Source organism: Fundulus heteroclitus, chromosome 14, assembly GCF_011125445.2.
Source record: "Fundulus heteroclitus isolate FHET01 chromosome 14, MU-UCD_Fhet_4.1, whole genome shotgun sequence".
Classification (NCBI taxonomy): domain Eukaryota; kingdom Metazoa; phylum Chordata; class Actinopteri; order Cyprinodontiformes; family Fundulidae; genus Fundulus; species Fundulus heteroclitus.
This window is the reverse complement of record NC_046374.1, coordinates 26,109,850-26,134,102: the sequence shown is the minus strand read 5'-3', so window position 1 is coordinate 26,134,102 and position 24,253 is coordinate 26,109,850. Positions and strand designations below refer to the sequence as shown.

At 45.8% G+C, this 24,253-nt stretch overlaps 1 protein-coding gene across 6 annotated transcripts in view; it reads left to right on the top strand.

Annotated features, from left to right (window-relative positions):
- Positions 1–15,834, top strand: part of kdm6ba (lysine (K)-specific demethylase 6B, a) — a 62,388-nt gene extending 46,554 nt beyond the window's left edge. For 4 of the 6 annotated variants that reach the window (XM_021308619.2, XM_036146626.1, XM_012882874.3 and 1 more), the window contains 20 exons: positions 197–323; positions 416–539; positions 1,915–2,010; positions 2,662–2,947; positions 3,048–3,101; positions 3,262–3,432; positions 3,542–3,724; positions 3,828–4,358; positions 4,643–7,908; positions 8,006–8,132; positions 8,257–8,362; positions 8,507–8,807; positions 8,888–8,956; positions 10,583–10,731; positions 10,816–10,930; positions 11,015–11,202; positions 11,287–11,428; positions 11,533–11,659; positions 13,914–14,084; positions 14,178–15,834. In XM_021308619.2, coding sequence (XP_021164294.2) covers positions 421–539; positions 1,915–2,010; positions 2,662–2,947; positions 3,048–3,101; positions 3,262–3,432; positions 3,542–3,724; positions 3,828–4,358; positions 4,643–7,908; positions 8,006–8,132; positions 8,257–8,362; positions 8,507–8,807; positions 8,888–8,956; positions 10,583–10,731; positions 10,816–10,930; positions 11,015–11,202; positions 11,287–11,428; positions 11,533–11,659; positions 13,914–14,084; positions 14,178–14,195 — 6,219 coding nt within the window. In that variant the 5' untranslated portion in view covers positions 197–323; positions 416–420 and the 3' untranslated portion in view covers positions 14,196–15,834. The remainder of the gene's footprint in view (positions 1–196; positions 324–415; positions 540–1,914; positions 2,011–2,661; positions 2,948–3,047; positions 3,102–3,261; positions 3,433–3,541; positions 3,725–3,827; positions 4,359–4,642; positions 7,909–8,005; positions 8,133–8,256; positions 8,363–8,506; positions 8,808–8,887; positions 8,957–10,582; positions 10,732–10,815; positions 10,931–11,014; positions 11,203–11,286; positions 11,429–11,532; positions 11,660–13,913; positions 14,085–14,177) is intronic. The other 2 variants (XM_012882876.3, XM_036146627.1) reach the window with 2 other exon arrangements.
- Positions 15,835–24,253: the final 8,419 nt, after the last annotated feature.

Here is a 24,253-nt window from a genome sequence, read left to right as displayed (position 1 = left end):
TGTGCCTTTTCTTTTCATAGCTTTAGCTGCCCTTGTAGGTCTCTCCCAGCCTATCTCCTCCGAGCAGACACAACACTGTCTCTCTGTCACGGCGCTGTGTAAACGGAGCGAGCCGGGCGGCGCTTGTCGACTCCCCAGCGAGTCTCTTGTGTCCCTCAGTCTCAACACAAGCTCTCCTGTGTGTCTCTCCCTGCAGCCGGCTGGCCTTTTAGGCTCCTGTTGCTGAAGACAGGGGGAGTCGGGCGTTGCTGGTTTTTCTCAGTGCTGGAGTGAGGCCCTCTCTCTGTGCTGCAGTGGAGGGCTTCACGGACGCAGCTAGTCTGGTGAGTAGCTTCCCTCGCCGTGTAGATGCAGTAAAACGTTTATTTTCACATATATATAGATATATAAAATAATCTGTGTCGATGATTCCCAGGCTGGATGCATCACGCCGTGGAGCAGTTGAGCGGGCGAGGCACACGGGACTCCTTCCCCCTGGACGGACACAGCCGGGGGCCATGGCCTCCCGTGAGCGGCCGCGCCTGGCAGCCGCCTGCCAGGTTTGTAACCCTGACGACGAGCACGCAGCGTTTCCTCTTTGCTCGCCGTCCCTTAGCTCGCCGGCTGTAGGTTGGAGCTGGGAGAGTGCAGCTTTTTATTCTTGTTCCCACCAGTTGGAAACTGGAGCTGGGAACTTTTGATTTGAACGTGGAACTTCCATTTAACAGTGTCAGAGGGGGGGGCAAAGGAATATTTTAAACAGACCTAGCCCAAGGTGGTTATTTTTTCAGTTTCTTTGAGCAAAAATACAAGTAAGATTTACATTGAAATGTTAAGACATTTTAGTAGTGCTCAAAAGGAGTAGGTAGAAGTTCTGAGAACTTATAAGAACCTACCCCCCAATTACAATATTCATGTCATGTAACATGTGCAGTCTTTTGATAAAAAGGCATTACAAATCAAAGCACACTTACATGAATACAGTGTCTTATTTTAAAGCAATTGTACAGAAGAAGATATCTAGCAGTACTTATATTTAAATGTTTGGGTTACATGCATATTTTTTAAAGATGACATATTTATACCTGCTTTTAAATTGTCTTAGCGTGGTACTCCTTTTTATTTCTATATCTAACCCATTCCACAACACAACTCCTGCTTGGCTGAGCCCCAGACTTTTAAGACTTTTTATCTTCTCAACACAAATTCTCCTCTCAAATTATCATTCCCTTCTCTACTGTTGAACATTTTTTTGTATATTGCCAGAAAGTAGATCACGGCTTGCTTTGCACACTACAGCAAGAGTTTTAAATTTGATTAAGTCTTCGATTTTCATTATGTGAGATTTTAAGAAAAGTGCATTAGTATGATCTCTAAATCCAACATTATGAATGATTCGTAAGGCTTTTTTCTGAAGTTTGATAAGTGAATCTAGATTACTTTTGTACGTATTACCCCAGTATTATGAGAGAAAGTTGTTTACTACCGTAAGGGAAGTGGCCCCCCACTCGCCTAGGTCCACTTCTAAGTTGGTGGCAATCCTAGATGAACAGGAGGAGTAGAGATTGTAATTATTGAGCTACTTCTGACTTAAATGTTCATGTTTTAGCTTCTCCTGGCGAGTCGACATTTAGGAACAAAGAAGCTGAAAATTGACGATTTCTCTGCACCCCTCGTACTAAATGGAGTCAATTTTTCTGTTCTTTCTACATTTGAGCTTTAAAGCAACACAGCGGATGTACGTTTCTCTCATCTAGTGACGCATATCGTCACTATAGATACAGCAGGTGCTGGATGGTAAGGGTTGGGGGTTGTTGAACGGCTCAATTTAAAGTATAATGAAACTTTCAAGTGTAAATCTGAATGCAGAGTTCACGCTAATCTGTTAAAACTGTGATGCCGTCCGTCCACTCATTGCTGATTGTTCCCAATTAGGTGTTCGCCTGCAATGAACCAACAGCAGCTACTTCCCCATCTACCTCCTGGAGCGCTGGCTGGATTAAACCATCACAGTAAATACTTAAGCAATGGGTAAGATCTCCTGAAGAAAAAAACCCTTCACTGCGTTTTGAGTGGATTAGCATTTATTAATCAAGGCCCCGTCTCCTTTAGCTGGCTTCTTGGAAGTCTGGGATATAATTTAACATATAAACACAATGATTGGCTCAAGCTTATCCTCTCTTTGATATGCTATCGCCTACAGAGTCTCACCAGTCCCAGGCTAAAAGCTTATCAAGGCGATGATTTTTGTACATTCAAGCCGAGTGTTCACTGATAATAGTCAGGCAGGTCATTAAGATTAGGTGTTCCTTACAAACGTTTCTGGCCACTGATTTGCAGCTCCTGATTTTAAAAGGTTTAAAGGCTAAATTCGAGGAATAATTCATACCCTTTTATGGATTTGTTGATGTGTTACGTAAAAGCTGAACACCTTAGACTGGCCTGGACCTAAACTCCATAAATTAACCCTTACTTAATCCAAAAAGCAGTTTGATTGTCAGGGTTTGTTTAGCAGAGACTTGAAGGCATGATGTATGGGATGCAGACGCAGCCCTTTACCGCTTCGGTGACACATTTGAAAAGTAAAGATGACGTAAAACAGAAACCTTGTAACCTGATATGTTTTTTTTTTTTTTTCCTGTGACGTGCCAAAGTTCTAACTGTTTCATTCGAAATGTCCAGGCCGATACGAGGAGGCGAAAAGCTCGATCTCCCGCCAGCAATGTTCCCAGGAATGCATCGGGAGCAGCAGAGGCCTCCCCCTCAACATCTTCATCATCCCCCTCCTCCTCCTCCTCCTCACAGAGTGTGGGATCAGCAGTACGACTCCCACCACCCGCCTCACGGCCATCCGGCGCTGTCCCTGCCCGGCGACCACACCATGCGCCTCTTTAATGGCTACGCCGGGAGCGGTGCACATCTGCTCAACCCACATCTTCCTCCTAACCGACCAAACCCACTGCTGAAGGTGAGGAGGGGGAGCGGGAGTGTGAGAAACAACCGTCTGTTCGTGTTTTCTTCTATGTTGGTTTCATCATCCGCTTTGTTTTGGGGGGGAATGTTTTCAGGATCCCCGGGGTCCACCACTGCTGGGAGACGAGATGCGGGCTCAGGTGCACCAGGTAGGAGCCTTTCTAATTGGCCGCGATCTTATTTCTTCGTCTATATAGACAGAAGGCAACCCCAATACAGCCGCTGAGTGCTTCCACGACGGACACGTTCTGCTTAGGCTGCGATAAATGAGCTTCTACTAACCAAAGGTCGTTTAATTTCTGTGCACAGCAGAGAGGCTACCCAGGGAGGATGCCGGGGGGTCAGCTGAAGAGACCGGGTGCTCCTCTGGGGGAGCACTCCGTCATCCAGCACACCCCTCCAGCGCCACTGCACGTACCCCCACATCCGGCAGCCGAGGACAATCCCGGTCCCAGCAAGAGGAGAAAGAGTTTGGATCAGGTACGCAGCACCCGATTACCGTCTGTAAGGTTACACTTCCTGTCCTCCAGGCTGTGATCTTTCTCTCCGGCGGACGTATCTGTTCATTCTGTACGTCTGATGTGTCCAGGGACCCAACTCTGGGATGCAGCATTTTTCAGGCCAGTTGGCGTCGCCGTCTCAGCAGCAGACGGCAACTCACCACCACCACCACCACCCCGCAAAGCCTGCTTTCTGGAACCCCATTCACAAGGACAACGGCGTCCTCTGGCAGCCCCAGACGTCCGACAGGAAACATCCACAGGAGCATCAGGTCTGGACGGCTGCCGAAATACTGCTTTCCTTGAAATGCAAGCTCTAACCTTTAGGTGAACATGTGGTTGATGTTTTTTCCCTCTTGTACTCTGGTTGACCAGGAAAGTAATAAACAAGGGATATGCAGCTACACCTCAAAGACCTCTCCCAACCTCTCGCCCTCTCCACCAAACTCTTCTCCGGGAGGCTACAACCAGGGATGCGCTCCTCAGCTCCAGAAAGACGTGCTACAACCTCAGGCTACGAACCACCACTCCCCTCATCCCTCCTACCCACACCCCGGCCCCAAACTGGAGCTCAGCCCCTCCTGCCAGGGCGCGGACGCCCGTGGTCTCCACGGCCAGAGGAGCCCGCTCTGCGGGGGCCACGCGCCGCCGACTCCCACCAGGGGAGACAAAGACCATCGGGTAAGGGCTCAGTCGTCACCAGCAAACGCTCCTGCAACCAGCACCAAAAACGGCAGCAGCGGCAGCAGTGTGCCTTACAGCCACTTCCAGCCTCACCCGGGGCTGCGGCACCAGGACGCTCCTCCACCCCCTCCTCCAGCCAGCAGCACCTCAGTACCTCAGCAGCAGCAAAGTGGTCCCAGTGAGGTTTGGAGATACCAGAGCAGGCCCAGCAGTCATTCCCTGGTGAGTGTGTCACTCCAGCTCGTATGGAAGGGAAGGAGGGGGGGTTGTGTTTCTCCTGGAATAAAACCTTTGTAACAGATGTATAGAATGTTTTGTTTCTTATTCATTGAAAATTGGAGGGTTTTTTTCTTCCTATCGAAGGGCAGTTTTCCTCTCCACTGTTGCTTCATGCATGCTCTGTACGAGGGATTGCTGATTGCATAAAAAGTAGTCTGTGCCGGCTTTGTTCCCGCTGATGTAACGTGTTTGTGTGTTTTTTTTTTTTTTTTTTTTTTTTCTCCCAGGAGTCGGGGGTCTACACGCCTCCAGGTCTGCTACCTCAGCCCCAGCAGAGCCACAATCAGGTTGTAGACGGTCGACTTTCAGGTCCCCCCCAGCACCAGCGCCACGTCGCCGCCCCCGCGCCCCCCACCAGCTCCACCCGCACGCCCGTCATCACAACCAACATCCCCGCGTCCCTGTCGTCCTGCGTCAGCCGCTACGGCAGAGGCGCCGACAGGGCCGCCGTGGCCCACACCTCGCCGCTGTCTACGTCGCCCCCCACTGGTTGCTCTACGAACAACCGCACAGGTCAGAACGGCTGGAGGGGAGCGATGGATCCGAGGGACTCCAGCAGCCCCACGTCTCAGACGGGCTCTGTGCTGCAGCCGGGGTGTCCGAGGAGCCAGGCTCAGCAACACGACCTGCCTAGACATCAGCACCAGGAGTCCACAAGATCCCAGCCCACCAAGGGGAAGATGCCGTACTATGCCCTGGAGCAAGCTTCGCCTCCATTTTCCTCACCGCCTTTGTTCTCCCTGGGCCACCACAGGGCAGAGGAAAGTGTCATCACAAGGCGAGACTCCAACCCTCTTCCCAACTCCCCCACCACGTACTGCCCAGCTTCCCTCCCCTCCGCCAACGCTTCGCCTCGAGAGTCCAGACCGAATCAGCAGCAGAGCTCCTCGTCGACACGGGTTTTCTCCATGCCGCGCTCCTCCAGCGTCGTCCCTCAGTCGATCGGGGACGTCCTGGACAAGCTGGACGCAGAGCTGGAGGGGCACATGCAAGCCGAGGAGCGGCGGAGGAGAGACCGAGAAGAGCAGGAGAGGAAAAAAGAAGAGCTGAAACAAAAGAGGGAGCTGGAGATGAGACAAAAGCTGGAGCAGGAGAGGCAGAGGAGGCAGGAGGAGGAACGGAAGAGGAGAGAGATGGAAGAACTGGAGCTGGAGAGGAAGAGGCGGGAACGGGAGAGGCAGGAGGAGGAAAGGAAGAATCTGGAGCGGGAAAACCGAGAGCGGGAGAGGAAAAGGAAGGAGTTGGAGAGGCAGGAGGAGGAGAGAAAGAGGAGAGAAGCTGAGCGGCTGGAGAGAAAGAAGAGAGAAATCGAGAAGGCCAAGGAGGAGAAGAGAAAACTTGAGGAGGAGAAGAAGAAGGAGGAAAGTCTCTGCGGCGCTAAAGGAAAAGAGCAGACTGCCATCGAAAACCTGGAAAGGCTCCTCTCGGGAACCGGCCCCGCAGTCCCCCCACCTCCCCCCCTCTCTGCTCCCACGCCTCCCTCAGCGGCTCCGCCTGCCGCCTCCCAGGCGTCTCCTCCGTACCCATGGCTGAGTCGCGGGGGCGTACCGCCCGCTCCCGCCGCCCAGGCCCCCAGCAACCCCACCGAGAGGCTCCGCCCCCCTCCGCTCACCCCGCAGACCGAGTACGCCAGAGAGAAGCAGCGCCAACGGGAGATGTGGAGCAACGGCGCCGCGTTTAACCCCCAATCAACGCTCAATACCTCAGGGCCCAACCAGCCCGCCCATCCCAACAAGCCCCCGGCAATGCAGGCGGCACCCAGCCAACCCAAAGACCAGCACCACCTCCCGCCAATCAGGGAGCCCCCCAAACTCTACCAGGCGTTTTCCAGAGACAGCCTCCCCCTGCCGCCTTTATCCTCCGGCTCCAGCGCCGCCAGGGCGCTCGGCGGGAAGCAGTTGGCCCAAAGCGGCTCGGACAGGGAGTCGGACAGCGCTCAGTTTGAGGAGGAGGCCTCGGAAATGGCCACCATGCTCCCCGACGGTCTGGCCAACATCATGGCCATGCTGGACGAGTCCATCCAGAAGGAGGAGGAAATGTGCGGCGCCGAAAAGACGGGCTCCGCGGGTCTCATGCGCCACTTCGTCCCGAGCGCCGACCCCATCCGGAGCTACCTGTGCGCCCCGGACCTGATCCCCGCCACGAAGCATCAGCCCAACCGCGAGGATTTGGGATCGAATCCGAGCCCGCCGGTGCTGAGCCGGCAGGGCTCTCTGGCCTCCCCGTGCAGCCGGACCTCCTCCCTGGAGGAGGAGGACGACTACCACAAGGCTGCGCGCGTCCCCCTCGCCACCAGGGCGACCGTGGACATGGAGAGCGGCGTGGGCAACACGAACTACAGACACAGCGACCTGGCGAAGCTCTACGGCCTCCCGGAGCAGACCAAGAGCGAGGCTGACGAAGAATCCGAAGAGGATTCTGAGGCCATGTCGTGCTCCCCGCCGCCCCAGACGCCCCACCTCCACCAGACGGGGGTGAACAGCAGGTCTGAAACGCCGTCGGAGAAGCAGAAGTACACCTATCGGGGCGGGCCTTTCGGGAGACCGCCACCGTCGGCTTTGGTGGGCGTCAAGTACTCGTCGTCGTTGTCGCTGGGGCCCGACATCTGCCGCCAGCAGCAAGGCGGCTCTCCCACGTCGGACTCCACGAGCCCGCCGTTCAGTCCTGCCGCCCCGCTCCGGAAATCCTTCCCCCGTTCGCTGCTGGAGGACAAGAAGCTAAAAACGGAGGACAGCGACGTGTGGACGGACGAGGGGGAGACGGAGGAAAGAGACGAGAGGGAAGCCGTCAGGCTCGTCGACGCCATAAAGAAGGAGCAGGAGCTGACGACCATCTCCGAGTCGTCCCTGAAGGAGCTGGGCAAGAGCTGCGAGGTCATGCTGTGCCGACAGTCGCTGGACAGAGCCGACGGACGCGGCAAGGCCGAGGACCGACGGCAGCCTGAGAAGGAGCACAGAGACAAGAAACGGAAGCACCGCCACGGCAGCAGGAAGCACGACGACAAGAAGGAGCGCAAGAAGCACCGAGAGAGGAGAGACGACGTCTCCTCCTCCTCCTCGTCCGGCTCCGGCCACAAGCGCCACCGGGACGGAAAGAGCCACAAGGAGAAAAAGGAGCGCCGAGTTCTGGGCGATCTCAACCTCCAGAGGCGGGAGTCTGAGAAGGACAGGGCTCATGGCGAGTCAGACAAAAGGAAGCGGAGGGACGGCGCCGGCTCCTCCGGCGAGCAAGCGGAGTGGACCTCGCGCTCCGGGGGGGAGACCTCCTCCGAGCGCAGGAGCGGCCGGGATGCCGGCTCGTCGCTGGGCTCCAAAGACCTGCTGAAGCTGAAGGCGCTGTCGGACGGGCCGCCCAAGGAGCTGAAGATTCGCCTCATCAAGGTGGAGAGCGGCGACCGGGAGACCTTCATCGCCTCGGAGGTGGAGGAGAAGAGGATCCCTCTGGCCGAGATCAGCATCAAGAACACCGCGGGCGAAATCATCCGCTCCTGCAAGTAAGAGGGATTCCCCGGGACGTCCGCCGGATGTTTCTCCTCCAACCGTATATATACCCACAACATTCATGCTGTTTGCTCTCTGCTGTGGTTTCAGGGCGGCTCGCGTCAAGGGGAAATTCAAGGAGTCGTATCTGCTGCAAGCTTTCTCTGTCAAACCCATTATCAGCTCAGAGGAACCCATTCCCAGGGAGAAGCTCAACCCTCCGACCCCGAGCATCTATGTAAGTCCAAGCTTTGATGTCTGAGCTGCTGGTTTGGCTGATTTCATAGGAAAGGGAATCAGGTGATAAATGCACGTGCTGCCCCCTGGTGGTCGTTAAGAATCCCCCTTTTTTTTGTCTGCAGCTGGAGAGCAAGAGGGACGCCTTCTCGCCGGTCCTGCTGCAGTTCTGCACAGACCCGAAGAACCCGGTTACGGTGATCAGGGGACTGGCTGGATCCCTTCGACTCAGTACGTTAGGAAACCTGGAGTCTTACGCAGATTTCTAGTTTCTGATTTTTAGCTGATTAAGATGCTTTTAGGGAGATAATCTGGATCATTGTTCAAAACGTTTACCAGCTTTTTTTCCCTCCCCTCCTCTCCTCCCGTTTTAAGACCTGGGACTCTTCTCCACCAAGTCTCTGGTGGAGGCGAGCGCCGAGCAGGCGGTCGAGGTGAGGACTCAGGTGCAGCAGCCCGCGGACGAGAACTGGAACGCCAGCGGCACGGGTCAGACGTGGCCCTGCGAGAGCAGCCGCTCCTACACCACCATCGCCAAGTACGCTCAGTACCAGGCCTCCAGCTTCCAGGAGAGCCTGCAGGAGGAGAAGGGCAGCGACGAGGAGGACGAGGACGAGGAGAAGAAGCCCCCCGTGGGCGCTGATGCCAGCAAGGAGGGCTCTAAAGAGAGCAACAAGTATGTGTTGCATGAGCTGCCAGAGCGCTCGAAAGTTTGGAAATGTGTTATAACGCCAACATTTTTTTATTTCTTTTTAGTGGAGAGCAGAAACCGGTTGGGAAGATCATCAAATTCGGCACAAACATCGACCTCTCTGATCCCAAGAGGTAAGCATACGCTACACGTTAGCCTGAGCTTAGTTGTTGTAGATTTTCTCTAATCCAACCAAAGGGTCAGAATTGTACACACAGGCTCTGATATATAGAAGTACCCCCGACTAGTATTTGGTCTAATATGACCTTTAGCAAGATGCGTCTTTGTTGAGGCCAACAAGCTTCTGGATACCTGACTGTGGCAGAGTTGGTAGTTAACTTAGTTTGATTGGTTTCCTGCCAAGAAACGTCTGGCACAGTTTTAAGGTTCGCTCATTCCAGATGTTTGCTTGTCCTAATCACTTCCAAAACCAGTTTTTATTCGTATTAAGGAGACCGTTCTCAAGTTTCCGTCATCCCCCTAAAGCTTTTATGGTCAGACAAGACAAAGATTGAGCTAATTTAGCTCCAATAACTTTTAGATCTAGAGCAAAAGCCCGACCAGTGGTTTTGGTCGACATCATGTGACTTCCTCAAGATCTTTGAAACCCACCTAATAAACAATGCTGACCCCAAACCTACAATAAAAACCGACAATATTAACTGAGCTTTACCATTTCTGATCAGATACCTTTTTTTTTAGGAGGCCTGTCGATGGTTATAAAAAGCACATGGTCCAAGTGCAACTTACTAAATGACATTTATGTATTAGTAAGGGTGTATATTTATACATTTGACTCATTCAGAGCCCAAAAGTGATGACATTCACACTAATGATGCGTAGGGCTGCACGATATCAGGAAAAGTTGCCATATGCAATAATATTAGTAAATGTTGCGATATAGCTGGTGATAAATACAGAAAAGAATGAATGAGTAGTCTGTTCAGCTGCTAAAAAAACAAAAACATCCATCAATTCCTTGTCAAAACACCAGGTTTTTTTGGAAAGGAAGTAGGGCTGGACAATAATTAATTAACATTACAAAGAAAGTTATAAAAAAAGGTCAATAAGTTCAATAGAATAAGAGTTTTCCTTCCTTTTGCATACTAGTGATGTAGGTTAATATTACAGTCATTGCATCCTCCCAACCAATCACAGCACAGACCCAGGAAACGCTCCCTCACCAAGCTCCGCCCCCTTCAAAGAGTTCAAAGAGCACACGTTCCTTTTTTCTTTTCTAAAAAGTTGTAATTTTGGTAAAAAGTTGGTTGAATAAAGGGTTGAGTTTGAATTCAATGTTTGTGTGTTCTGTATCTAAAAATAGATAACTAACCAACAGCATAAAATGGCCAAGGCTGAATTTAAAATGTATGTTTTAAATTTGTTGATATTTAGCGATATAGATAGGATTTCCACTTTATCAATATCCTTTTTTTTCCTATATCATCCAGCCCTAAAAGGTTGCATCTGTCTGACTCGTGATGTTTTGGGGAATGAAACAACTTGGCTGTCGTTTCTCCTCATGTTGCATTAAACAACAAATGTCCCCAGACGCATCCGGGGCCCTGAGAGCCAGAATACAGGGTGCTAAAATAATGAGCTAACACTTATTGCACTCCGGGCAGTTCTTTGCAACCCATGACATTGCGACGTCGACAGATTTGCGAAATACCGTGCAGCCCCAAGGATGTGCATGCAAAACCTGACTGGAACTGGTTTGCTTTTAGCATTTTTAGCTAATATCTGCGATCTCTGCTCAGGTGGAAGGCCCAGCTTCAGGAGCTGCAGAAGCTTCCGGCGTTCATGCGGGTAGCGTCCAGCGGGAACATGCTGAGCCACGTCGGACACACCATCTTAGGCATGAACACCGTCCAGCTCTACATGAAGGTCCCCGGGAGCCGGACGCCTGGTAAATGACACACAAAAAAAAATTAACGCACGGTAAAAAAGGTTGAACAAATATGGCTGCTTACCAAATGTTTCCGCTTAACAGGCCACCAGGAAAACAACAACTTTTGCTCGGTTAACATCAACATTGGCCCCGGGGACTGCGAGTGGTTCTCTGTGCACGAAGACTACTGGGAGGCGATCAACGACTTCTGCGAAAAGTGAGCGGAGGACGACAACGCGACGCTTTCCCAATCAGGCATTTCAGTCTGCTACAAAATCTCTTTCTTCGCGTGTCTCCTCAGGCACGGAGTAGACTACTTGACGGGGTCCTGGTGGCCGGTGCTGGAGGACCTCTACAACGCCAACATCCCCGTTTATCGCTTCATCCAGCGGCCCGGCGACCTGGTGTGGATCAACGCCGGCACCGTCCACTGGGTGCAGGCCGTGGGGTGGTGCAACAACATAGCCTGGAACGTGGGACCTTTGAACGGTAAGAGGGCGCCATCTAGTGGCCCACAGTGAGTCGCATCTGCACGGCCGGGTCGGTCCTTATTGTTCAACGTGACGTCTGCAGGCTACCAGTACCAGCTGGCTCTGGAGAGGTTCGAGTGGAACGAAGTGAAGAAGGTCAAGTCCATCGTTCCCATGATTCACGTTTCCTGGAACGTGGCCCGCACCGTCAAGATCACCGATCCCGACACCTACAAGATGATCAAGTAAGGGCAGGCCGAAATGACGCGGAAAACTTATTCAATAGCTGCGTTTGATGTAGAAACCACGCAAGGCCGTTTTTTTAAAGCAACTTTGTCCATCTTGCCAGACACTGCCTGCTGCAGTCCATGAAACACATTCAGATCCTACGGGACCAACTGGTAGCTGAGGGGAAGAAGATCTCGTATCAGAGTCGGGTTAAAGACGAGCCGGCCTACTACTGCAATGAGTGTGACGTGAGTATTCATGCTGTCAGTCGCCGTGTACCTCAGGCTTGAGCCGGGTCTCACACCAAGGTTCTCTACTTTTTCCTGTCGGTTCCTAAAGACTAAATAATGGAGGTTTTTGAGTCCGGATATGTTTTGCTCTCCGTTGCCGTGCAGCTGATGAAGCAACCGCCTGCGTGGTAAAGCCTGGCGGCGGCATTTACAGACGCATCATATAAAAATCCAGCACTGCAAAAACTGAACTAAAAATAAGTAAAATGTTCTTAAAATGTGTGTTTTTGTCAGATTTGAGCAGGTAAACAAGATGATCTGCAAATGGAATAAGATTTTTGCACTTAAAACAGGAACAATCCATCTCCATTGTCTTATTTCAAGTGCAGTATATCTAATTATCTTATTATCTTATTTTAGGGGTCAAAATACTCATTCTATTGGCAGATAATCTTATTTACCTGCTCAAATCTGACAAAAAGACACATTTTAAGAACATTTTACTCATTTTTAGGTCCGTTTTTGAAGCGAGGTTCAGAAACTGGAACAAAGTACATCAGACGCTCGTACACAAATCAACTTAGACGAATACCGGTGTTTAGAAATGTTACTTTCTGATCAAACCGTTCGTAGATGCAAGTCACCAAGTCGGTGTGAAAAATGGATCGGAGACCTTCACGCCTTGCTGAAGGTGTTTTTATGGTTTCCACGTAGAAATCTTGAAGTTGTCCACATACAAAAGCTCCCCTCTATACTCCAGTTACAATTTACAGATTATATTAGGATTGTATCACCAAAGATGGTCCCTTGGTGGAGTTGTCTTATAATTTAACATTTTATATTAACTGTCTAGATTGGCTTTTTTTTTTTTTTTACCGAAAGACATTATATTATAAACTGAATTTGACTACACGCAGTTGAATCTGTCATTTCAGAAACAGAGGCACCAAGAGTGCAGCTTATTTTCTCCCTGGGTCATTTAATATAAATGTTCAGGTACTCGTTAAGTTTGCGCTGCATATCAGCTCAGATGTATTACACTTATCATTTAATTCCTAATTGACTAATGTGGAATCTGATGACGCATGCTCTGGGTTGTCAAACTCCAGTCCGGATGCATATAAAAAAATGTGTCCCTGCTTCAACGCGGCTAATTAAAAATGGCTGAATCACGTCTAGTAGCTTTGCTAATGAGCCAGGACGGAGTAAACATGCAGGACACGTGGCCTTAAAGGCTGATTTTTGGAGACAATTGTAGGAAGACGGCGCATCGCTGCCACCTACAGGTCGGAATTAGGCTTTTGCATTTTAAATACAAGCAAAAATTATTTAAGAAGTGATAGAACTTTCTGGATTAACTGGGCTCCCCCTAGTGGATTTGTTGGGTAACTGCAACAATTCAATTTAATTCAATTTTATTTATATAGCGCCAAATCATGAAACATGTCATCTCAAGGCACTTTACAAAGTCAAATTCAATCATATTATACAGATTGGTCAAAAATTTCCAATATAAGGGAACCAGTTGATTGCTTCAAAGTCCCGACAAGCAGCATTCACTCCTGGAGAAGCGTAGAGCTACAGGGAGAGTCGTCTGCATTGTCCATGGCTTTTCAGCAATCCCTCATACTGAGCAAGCATGAAGCGACCGTGGGAAGAAAAACTCCCCATTAACGAGAAGGAAAAACCTCCGGCAGAATCAGGCTCAGTGTGAACGGTCATCTGCCTCGACTGACTGGGGTTACAGAAGACAGAACAGAGACACAACAAGAGAAACAAAAAAGCACAGAAGCACACATTGATCTAGTAATCTGTTCTACATTAGATGGTAGTAGCGGGTGAGCCGTCTTCTCTGGATGATGTCACAGTTAACAGAACGCCAGACCAGATGTACCTACTATGAAGAAAAAAGAGAGAGAAGAGAAAGTTAAAGCAGAAATGACAACACATAATGCATAATTGAAGAACAGTAGAACTCTATAGAGTGAGAAAATTAGACCCTGATGTCCTCCAGTAGCCTAAATGATGGCTGAAATCCCTTATTTATTTATTGAAATAAATAAATCAATAAATAAATAAACAACAGAAAAATATAATTTTTTGCTGTATTCAAATTGGAAATCTCCATGTTAGAATTGCTTTAAAAAAAAAAAGGTTCCCTCCCCAAATACCACATCATCATAGCTGCTGTTTTTTTGGTTTTTACATACATCAGATGCCTGCTATGAATTGCTGTGACGCTAACGTGTCTGACCAATGTCTCCTGCCCCAGGTGGAGGTGTTCGACCTGCTGTTTGTGACGTGCGAGAGCAGCAGCAGGAAGACGTACGTGGTGCACTGCGAGGACTGCGCCCGGCAGCGCAGCCCCAACCTGAACAACGTGGTGGTGCTGGAGCAGTACCGCATGGAGGAGCTCATGAGCACCTACGACTCCTTCGTCCTGGTGAGCAGAACGTTTCACAGCCGGCAGTCCGTGCAGAAGCGGCGTCTTTGCGATGATGGCGTCTGACCGCGGCTCGTTGTCTGTCGTTCACAGGCCTCGTCTTCGCGGTGACGGAGCTCCCCCCGTCTGCGTCTCCTCAGCCCGTAACCAAAACTCCTGCAGCGCCGGGACAAAGAGAGAGTTTTTTTGTTTTTTTTCACTTTGGTTTTACAGCCCAGCATTTCATCGTTATTATTGTTCATTTTTTTCTCTACTGCTTCTACATGCCGATCAGCCAGCTGAATACGTTTACTTGTTACTGTTTACAGAATCAAAAGATTTAAAAAGCAAAAAAAAAAAAAAAAACGAGCCGCTCATAAAATCCCAGTTTACTCTCGGATGGTGCTTTGAAGCAGAACCCGTCAGCGGGGGCAGCTGGTGCTGCCACAGAACAAACTGTGGAGGACAGTGGACGGCGTCAATGGCGCTTCTTGTTTCTCTTTTGTCTTGAATACTGAAATTTGTACATGGCGTTTTTGAAAACTTTGTGGGGTGCTGTCTTTTTATTTTATTATTATTATAATTTTTTTTAAATGAATTGTTTCGGTTTGTTTTTTCTAAACTAGATCAGCCTAGATATATACCACATTGGCCTTGTATTTAGAAAAGAAAGAAAATGAAATTACTAATAATAGAGAGTATTTTAAAAAAAAACAAAAAATTACAATTGTTTGGAATGCTTCAAAAGATACGGGTTTTAGCAACAGTCTTTTTTTTTTTTTTTTTTTTAAACGAGTGGGGGGGGCGGGGTTCGGTTGTTTTTTTCAGATGCTTGTATTTGATGTAAATCTTGTTTCTATGAATTATACTTTATTTCTTCTGGAGATTAATACTCAGCTGTCACACGTCATCAGGTCTTTTGTTCTGTTTCTTTTTTTTTTTTTATCTCTGTATGAACTTTGACCAGAAAAAAAAAAAAAAAAGAAAAGAGAAAAAAAAAAATCATCCTCTGGTGTGTGCTGTACCTCTGTTTCAGTATGCAGTCTATTTTCTTTTAGCAATTGTACATTTAATTTAAAATGTTTTCTCTATTTATTTGGATATTAATGTTCTCCCTTTTTTTTGAATGAATTGTATATTTCTTTTGTTTCCCCCCTCCTTATTTGACTCGGTAACTGCTTTGGAAGAAACCGAAACGTCGAGGTATCTCTGTGGCGGTGGAGGGTGCTGTTTTTCTGGTGCTTGCCTCTCGACCTCTGCCTTTTCTCTCCTGATATATATTGAATTAAATCTTTATCTTGAATATAACACCACCTTTCCTGTAGACGATAGACACACTGCTCACGTAGAGAAGATGACTAATGGAATGCTGTGTTTGTATTCTCATTAAGGAAAAAAAAAACTAATTTTTCCAAAGTGTTTTGAGAAATGGTAATTTTTTTTTTTTTTTACTACGTAGGGGGCTTTTAGATGAGATTTTTATGATATTTGTTGAATATGATAATGGGATAGATGGTGCTAAATGTTCTCTTTTGAACAACCTTTTCTTTTCTTTTTTTTGTCCTCTAAAAATGAGAAATCTATTTTTCCTGTTGCAATATTACCTTTTCCTTCTGTTTGTGGTCATTTATTTATAACTGCACTGTTTTAGCGAATCCACACAGACCTACTCGCAGACACACACACACACCAAACTGAGCCAGACATGTCTTAAACACTTGTGAATTTGTGTGACATTACTATTAATAAACACTTGATAAATCCAGGCAAATGGAGTTGGTCTCGCTTTCTGTTTCGTTCCCTCGCCTGAAGCCTCAGGGGAACGGAAAAAACATTTTTTTTTTCAATATGGACAGTAATTATGTCCTTCCCCAACTATTTGACTCAATAACTTGATATTTGACTTTTTTTCCTCAAGGCAGTTGTTCATTAGGTCATTGCTGAAGTAAGTAACCTACCAACAGAGGACAGACGCTTCTAAGTTGAGAAAAATGCGAGGATGAGCAAGTCAGGCTAACATCTACTCTTACTGCCGAAAGGGAACTAAAGGTAGGTCAAATTAGTGTAATTGTCCTTCATTTGAGCAGGTAAATAAGATTTTACCCCTAGAATAAGTCAATTTTATTCCTACTTGCTTTTATTCTGTTTTATTTTGCTATATTTTAATCATGTAAAGCACTTTGCATTGTCTTTGTACTGAATTGTGCTATATAAATAAATTTGCCTTGCCTTGCCTTGCCTAAAATATGATAAGTAGCTGTACTGCACCTGAATTAAGATGGAGAGGAGTTGTTCCCTATTTTAAGTGGTCGTTTAAAGTTGCGTGCTCAAATTAAGGACAAATGCAAGAAAACTTTACTTTAGTTCCCCTTTTTTGCCGCGCAGAACCAGTGGGAAAGCGTGTCTGACAGCTGCAACACGCCTGAGCAAATCCCTGAAAGTGTCTGCTATTTAACTTCTCAGCTGCTACCAGTGCAGAAACGGCGCGGCATAGACCGACATCCACAACAGGAGAACAATAATGCGACGGGTCGCTGGGTATGGAGACGGGTCTGCTTCCAAACAGTCAAAGTTAATCTGCTTTCCTCACCACACATGTGGCTCAAACGCGAATATGAATCATCTGGTGGATTTGGACAAATTGTATTATCTGTACGCATGTTCCAAAAAATGGTCATGGTGCTCATTGACGTGAAGGCGCCCCGCCAACCCAGTGTCTTTCAATTTAGCTTTGATATGTTAGTCAATGTGCATCTTTTTACAGCAGGAAATCATGGAAAGGGTCGTCGTGATGATATAGCCTTCTCTATCACACATCTAACCCGCCTTGCTTCAAATACAAAGTCACCACCAAGGGGGCTAATCGCCTGAGTCCAATCCAGACTATACATCCGAACTGGATCGGTGAATCCAGTCGTCTTCCTTTAGCTACGCCGTCACTGAGGAAGTAACGAGGTACTGAAAGATGCAGTACTTATCTATCAGAGAAAGAGTACCTCAGTAAATAGAAAATATGGTTTTCAAATGATGATTTTAATCATTTAGGGGGGAAAATCTGTGCTAACCAGCCTCCTCTTGAGTCAAACATCATACGGTTAAACCTGGTGGTGGAGGTGCGGCCTCAGGATTTGGAGAATTTGTAATTAAGCTAATTTAGCTGCACAGCTAGACGATGACCCACAGCAAACCAGACATTAAAACGGGTGAGTCCTGCTCAAAAACTCTGCAACGTCACTAAATTAAGCAATCCTGCAGAGAAGAGTGGGCCACAACTCTTCCCCAGTGACTCCCTCGCTGCTGCCAAGGAAGATAACAACCGGTTAGTACATTTAGGAGGCAACCAGGTTGTACACTCCACCCGATTGAAGAGATCATCATTAAAAAGCTGCTTTTTTTACTCTATTTACTGAAATTATCCATCCAGGGGCAAATGTGGCTCAGCAATCTCAAACTTGTTGGATTCCAGGTTCCTCCAGTCATGATGGGCTAAAGCCCAAGTTGCCTACTGATCTGTGAATGACGAATGAATAATATTTTATCATTTGTTGCGTGTTACCACGGCAAAATTTCTCTTTGGCTACTCCGGTTCACATTACACACAATGAGGCCAAACGAGGCTAAATGAGGTTAGGAACTGTGGGGGTGATTTAAAAGCGTTGGACTGCTGTCTCCCATCAGGGGGCGATTGCCCTCACAGCTCTTGGGAAGAAGCTGTTTCTAAGTTTATTTGTTATGGCTTTGAGGCTTCTGAAGCGTTTACCTGATGGGAGAGGGGCAACCATTGCATTGCCTGGGTGGGATCAGTGTAGAAGCGTCTGGCCCTTCTCTGTGTATCGGCGTATGAATGTGTAACGCTCCAAGTGACTAGTTTGACTAGAAATGCATCATATAAATTCAGTTCGCTCAGTCTGTTTGTAAATTCATAGGATAGTTTAGAGGCATCGGAGCAAACGTGCTGAGAAAGCGGCAAGGAGTAGAAATGCTTCACACGCAGCGCTTACCTGCTTACAGGCCTTCATGAGGATCTACTTGAGCTAAAACTCTGCGATCATTATGTTTACTGAAAATAAGATCCAGATGATTTATAGATTACATTTAAAACATACATTTACAACAAGGAAATATATTCATCTACTCGTCACAAACACCGATCCAGACTACACCCGCCTCGCCTTCCTCTCCACAAAGCCCAGAGGTTCCTTTCCTGGATTTTTCTCACACCATGAACAAAGTCCTTAAGATTGGTCTACAGTTGACATCCTCTCCACATATTAATTCTGAAAACCACAGTTCTGTGACTAAATCAGCATCTTCCAAAGGACGCAGAGGTCCAGATCCTCCTCCTCCTCTACATATCACAGAACATGCCTGTCCTGAAGACCTTCGGATAACGTCCTTGTGATATACAGCAGGCCCTGGCTGTACGTTTATCAGTCAAGACCGCCACCAGCATAAGCCTGGGCCTCCTGACGGAGAACATGGAATATCTGTTATGATACGTGGCAGAAATAAGAAAAGCAAAAGGAAAACACACAGGAATAATCAGTCGTACTTAAAAGTCATAAACTGTCAGATGCAACCTGCCACAAAGACACCATCAACCACCAAATCATATAAACTGGGTTTATTAAACATTAGATCTCTGTCAGGAAAATCCCTTCTAATTAATGACTTCATTATTGACAATAATCTTGATGTTATGTTTTTAACAGAAACATGGTTACATGAATCTAATGAAGCAGCCATTCTGCTGGAGTCGACTCCTCCAAACTACAATTTTCTTTGTGAGAGCAGACAGCAAAGGAAAGGTGGAGGAGTAGCAACATTGTTTAATGATTCACTAAAGTGTAAAAAGGTGTTTTTGGGAAAATTTGACTCTTTTGAACATTTGGCTCTCCAGGTAAAGAGCCCGGTACGAACTATGTTTCTGAATGTTTACAGGCCTCCTAAGTCCACATCAAACTTTTTTAATGATTTCAGTGACCTCTTGTCTGTGATATGTGTTGATTATGACTTTATAATTATTGTTGGAGACTTCAACTTTCACGTTGACAACCCTGAAGACAGAAGTGCAAAAGAACTGTGTGACACACTTAGAAACTTTGCTTTAACTCAGCATGTTAAACAGCCAACACACAAGCAGGGGCATATTTTAGACTTAATCATCACTAAAGGTCTAAACATTTCACAGGTCAATGTAACTGATGTTGCCTTATCCGATCACTTCTCCGTTACCTTTGAATGTATCATTTCCAGTGACTCATTTAGCCGAAGGGACATCGTAAGAAAACGCACCTTTAAGGACAATGCCACAGAAACTTTTATTCAAGCTTACTCTGCTACTTCAACCTTGGGCTGCAACTCAGTAGATGAGCTAGTAGATAACTTTCAGTCTAAAGTCTCAGACATCATTGACTGCATTGCTCCAGTTAAAGTGAAGGTTTTTTACGGGAAGAAAAAATCTCCTTGGAGAAATGCTCCATCAGTTAGAAGTGAAAAAAGGGAATGTCGCAAAGCTGAACGCAGGTGGAGAAAAAATAGACTCCAGGTTCACTATGACATCTATAAAGAGAGACTTTACAGATATAACTTACAACTGAAAAATGCAAGAGAATCTTTCTTCTCTGAGATCATTAAGAAAAACATTAATAACGCTCGTGTCTTATTTGCCACAGTCGACAGGTTAACAAATCCTCCTGTGTCCGTGGCTTCAGAACTCCACTCCACCAGGGCCTGCAATGAATTTGCTAACTTCTTTACTGAGAAAATCCTAAAAATTAGAGGATCAGTTTGTACATCCATACCAGCTCCAGAACCAAAGCGGTACTCAGCTGGAACTTATCCTGACAAAATGTCCCAATTCAGCCAAATAAACTACAAAAGCTTAGAGCAGATCATTCAGCAGCTAAGTTCCTCTTCATGCTGTCTTGATGTTCTCCCCACAGCTTTCTTTAAAAAAGTTTTACCTGTCATAGCGTCTGATTTGACTCAGATAATAAACACGTCCCTCCTGTCAGGTGTTTTCCCCCAGTCCCTAAAAACAGCAATTATCAAACCACTGCTGAAAAAGAATAATTTAGACAAACTTCTACTCCAGAACTACAGGCCCATCTCAAACCTCCCCTTTATCAGTAAGATTATTGAAAAAGCTGTGTTTTAACACCTTCTTAACAACGACCAGCCGATTTGACGTTTTCCAGTCTGGTTTCCGCGCTCACCACAGTACAAAGACCACCCTTATCAAGGTGTTTAATGACATCCACATAAATACAGACTGTGGAAGAACCACCGTGCTGGTTCTATTGGACCTTAGTGCAGCATTTAATACTGTCGATCACTCCATTCTGTTAGAGCGCCTGGAGAACTGGGTCGGCCTCTCTGGTACAGCACTCAACTGGTTTAAATCCTACTTAAAGGACAGGGACTTTTTTGTATCAGTAGGTAACTTTACATCAGAGATGACAAAAATCCCATTTGGGGTTCCCCAAGGGTCCATTCTGGGTCCCCTCCTTTTCAATATCTACATGCTCCCTCTAGCCCAGATAATAAAAAATAACAACATCAGCTACCATAACTATGCAGACGACACACAGCTCTACATCACCATGTCACCAGGTGACTATGAACCAATTCAGGCACTGAGTAAATGCCTAGAAGAAATCAATACGTGGATGTGCCAAAATTTTCTCCAATTGAATAAAAACAAAACTGAAGTAATAATATTTGGACCAATAGAGGAAAGATCAAAAGTTAGCACACAGCTTCAGTCGCTTCAGCTAAAAACCACTAATCAGGCCCGAAACCTGGGTGTAGTGATGGACTCAGACCTGAACCTTCAAAAGCATCTAAAGACAGTTACAAGGTTGGCTTTCTATCACCTGAAGAACATTTCCAGGATTAAAGGACTAATGTCTCAGCAGGATCTAGAAAAACTAATCCATGCGTTTATTTTTAGTCGAATTGATTACTGCAACGGTGTTTTCACAGGTCTTCCTAAAAAGTGGATCAGACAGCTGCAGCTGATCCAGAACGCTGCTGCCCGCGTCCTCACCAAGACTAAGAAAGTAGAGAACATAACCCCAGTTCTAAAGTCCTTACACTGGCTCCCTGTATCTCAGAGAATAGACTTTAAAATACTTCTGTTAGTCTATAAATCCTTAAATGGCTTAGCTCCTAAATACATCACAGACTTGTTATCAGCGTATAAACCATCCAGACCACTCAGGTCTTCTGGCTCCAGCCTACTCTGCATACCTAGAACCAGAACCAAACATGGAGAAGCAGCATTTAGTTCCTATGCTCCAATTATCTGGAACAAACTTCCAGAAAACTGTAAAAGTGCGGAAAGCCTGAGTTCTTTTAAATCAAGATTAAAAACACATTTGTTTAAAATTGCCTTCAACTGTCCTAGTTAACTGAATCACCACTTTTTTGTTCTATTTTCTATCTATATTTTATTCCTACTTGCTCTTATTCTGTTTTATTTTGCTATATTTTAATCATGTAAAGCACTTTGCATTGTCTTTGTACTGAATTGTGCTATATAAATAAATTTGCCTTGCCTTGCCTTACTCTTTTTAGATCAGTTTATTCTATCTGGCTTTATTGCAGCGCCATACTTTCACTTGCTCGCTGCAAAAACGGAACTAAAAATAACTAAAATTTTCTTTTAATTTAATTTTTTCTTAAAATTTATCCTTGATTTGAGCAGGTAAATAAGATAATCTGCCAATGGAATAAGATTTATGCACTTAAAATAGGAACAATTAATCTCCATCATCTTATTTCAAGTGCAGCATATCTAATTATCTTATTTTAGGGGTCAAAATACTCATCCCATTGGCACACAATGCAAAAAGGGCACTCAAAGTAAATAAAATTTTCTTGGAATTTGTGTATTTATCCTAGATTGGAGCAGCTAAATAAAACTATTTGGCAATGGAATAAGATTTTTGCACTTAAAATAAGAACAATCCATCTCCATGATCTTATTTCAAGTGCAGGATGTCTATTTATCTTATTTTAGGGGTAAACATACTCATTCCATTGGCAAATAGTCTTATTTAGCTGCTCAAATGAAGGAAAAATATACCAATTTCAAGAAAATTTGACTTACTTTGAGTTCCCTTTTTGCAGTGCATAATCTTATTCACCTACTTAAATCAAAGACAAACGCACTGATTTCAAGACCTTTTTAAATATATTTAGTTCTGTTTTTGCAGTACTCTACTGAAAAAAATTACAATTCAGACTCCAAGGCTCGTTGTTCATGCCGTCAGCCCGGGAACGCTGTTGGTTACAAGTAATGTCATATGCGAGGGGGAAGAAAAATATATTTTCATGTGTAAACTGAGGAAGGAGATTATACAAGCAGCCAAACTTCCTCGATAGCAGAGCAGGAAAAAGTGGAGAGCGGTAACAAAAGTGTCAGAGCTCAGTTTCCTCACTGATAATCCAAAAGGGGGAGTTAGATTTCTTAGGCTTACAGAAAGAAAACAGACGACCAAAGTTTGCTTAATTTAACAGAGACGTACCAGGAAATAAATCGGTCCAAGTGCAACAACAACTTCCTGATTCCTGAGCGCTCTAAGCAACATTTCAGATGTTCGTTGGCAATGGGACCACTATAACAATTAGACAAACTCGTTAAGCTTAATTAATGACAGCAGATAAAAAATCTTAGTAGCATACGTTTCTGCTCAAACAGGTTTCAGTTCTGATGTGAAACGGCGGATTTGGCAGGTGGCCGCGTCCTCCTCGGGTCACGCTGGAGGCCAAAGGGGCAGCAGAGGGACAGGCAGAAGGAAATCCTGCTTTGAAAACACAAAGGAAGACCACCTCCGTCCGTATATCTGTCCACCCTGCTGCAGGCAGGTGGTGATAAGAGTTCACGTCCTCCTCTCTGCCAAGACAAAACACTTCGGCCCGTCCAATCACGTTCCGCTGGCGCAATCATGATGCTCCCTACTTTGAAGTCTGTTTACGCTGCACTTGTGAAGCATGAGCGCAAAGATCGCAAAGGAACCATCTCATCTTATTTGGCTGGAAAAAAAAAAAAACTCGATATGTAGGATTTGACCACGCTGTTTACAGCTGTCCCTTTAATGTCTTTAGGGGTAGCGGTGGAGGTGGAGGGGGGGTATATGTGGACAAATAAAGCATCTAGATGTAAACATTGCAAGCTCAAAGCAAAGGAAGAAGGGCGGAAAATCAGGATCTGACGAGACTAATTATTGGGCATATGCTCTGATCTTTTATCATCCGACTCCATTCTGCCCTCTTTGAACTCTGGGGACCTCGTTCTTCTTGCTTCATGACTCCGACCGTTCTTGTAACACATAATGCATTCATATTTTAACCCAATGCAAAGTTCTGCATAATTCTGCATACCTGTAATGGGGAAGGGAAATTATGCATCTATGTATTATGTATCTGGACAATGGTGGATGGGTGGGAGCAGTCTTCTTAGATTTCTGCAAAGCTTTTGATAAAGCCAGTGCTTCTTTCTAAGTTGATAAGCTACAAACTGTCCATAGGTACTCTTTTTAATTTATTCAATCCAACATTTAGTTATATGGGTTATCTATTTGAGATCCAAAATCTAATTTGCGAGAGAGATCAATCTCTCGGGATCTGAATTGCATATAATCTAAGGTCACATCAACAACATGGGCTTACTCCATGGGAGTACAACAAGGTTCTCCTTTAGGTGCTTTGTTTTTTACATGTTATATAAATGAACTGTTAAATATTTGAAGAGGATACAAAGATCCAGATGTACGCAGATGATGCAGTTATCTATACACATGGGAAGGATGTCAATGAAGTGGATGCCAGGTTATGACTTGGTATGGAGAAAGTTTCAACCTGGGAAAACTAAATATACCTTTCTTTAAATTCTATAAAAACAGCAGTGATGTATTTTACAATTAGGGATGCAAGTTATCGACTAATGATTTGTTTGATCGTATCGTATCGATCGACTAACGATTAATTGTTTTCTCTTGTATCCAGAGGTCTTTTTTGTAACATGAAGGGATACATTTTTTAACCATATGTTGAATTTTAAAAGACACACATCATTATAATTTTACAGTTTATTGTGCCACTTGTATAAATACTGACTGAAAAAGAAAAAATTGTTTTCTCACACAATGTTAAACTTGTACATATTTCTAAAATATAACAAA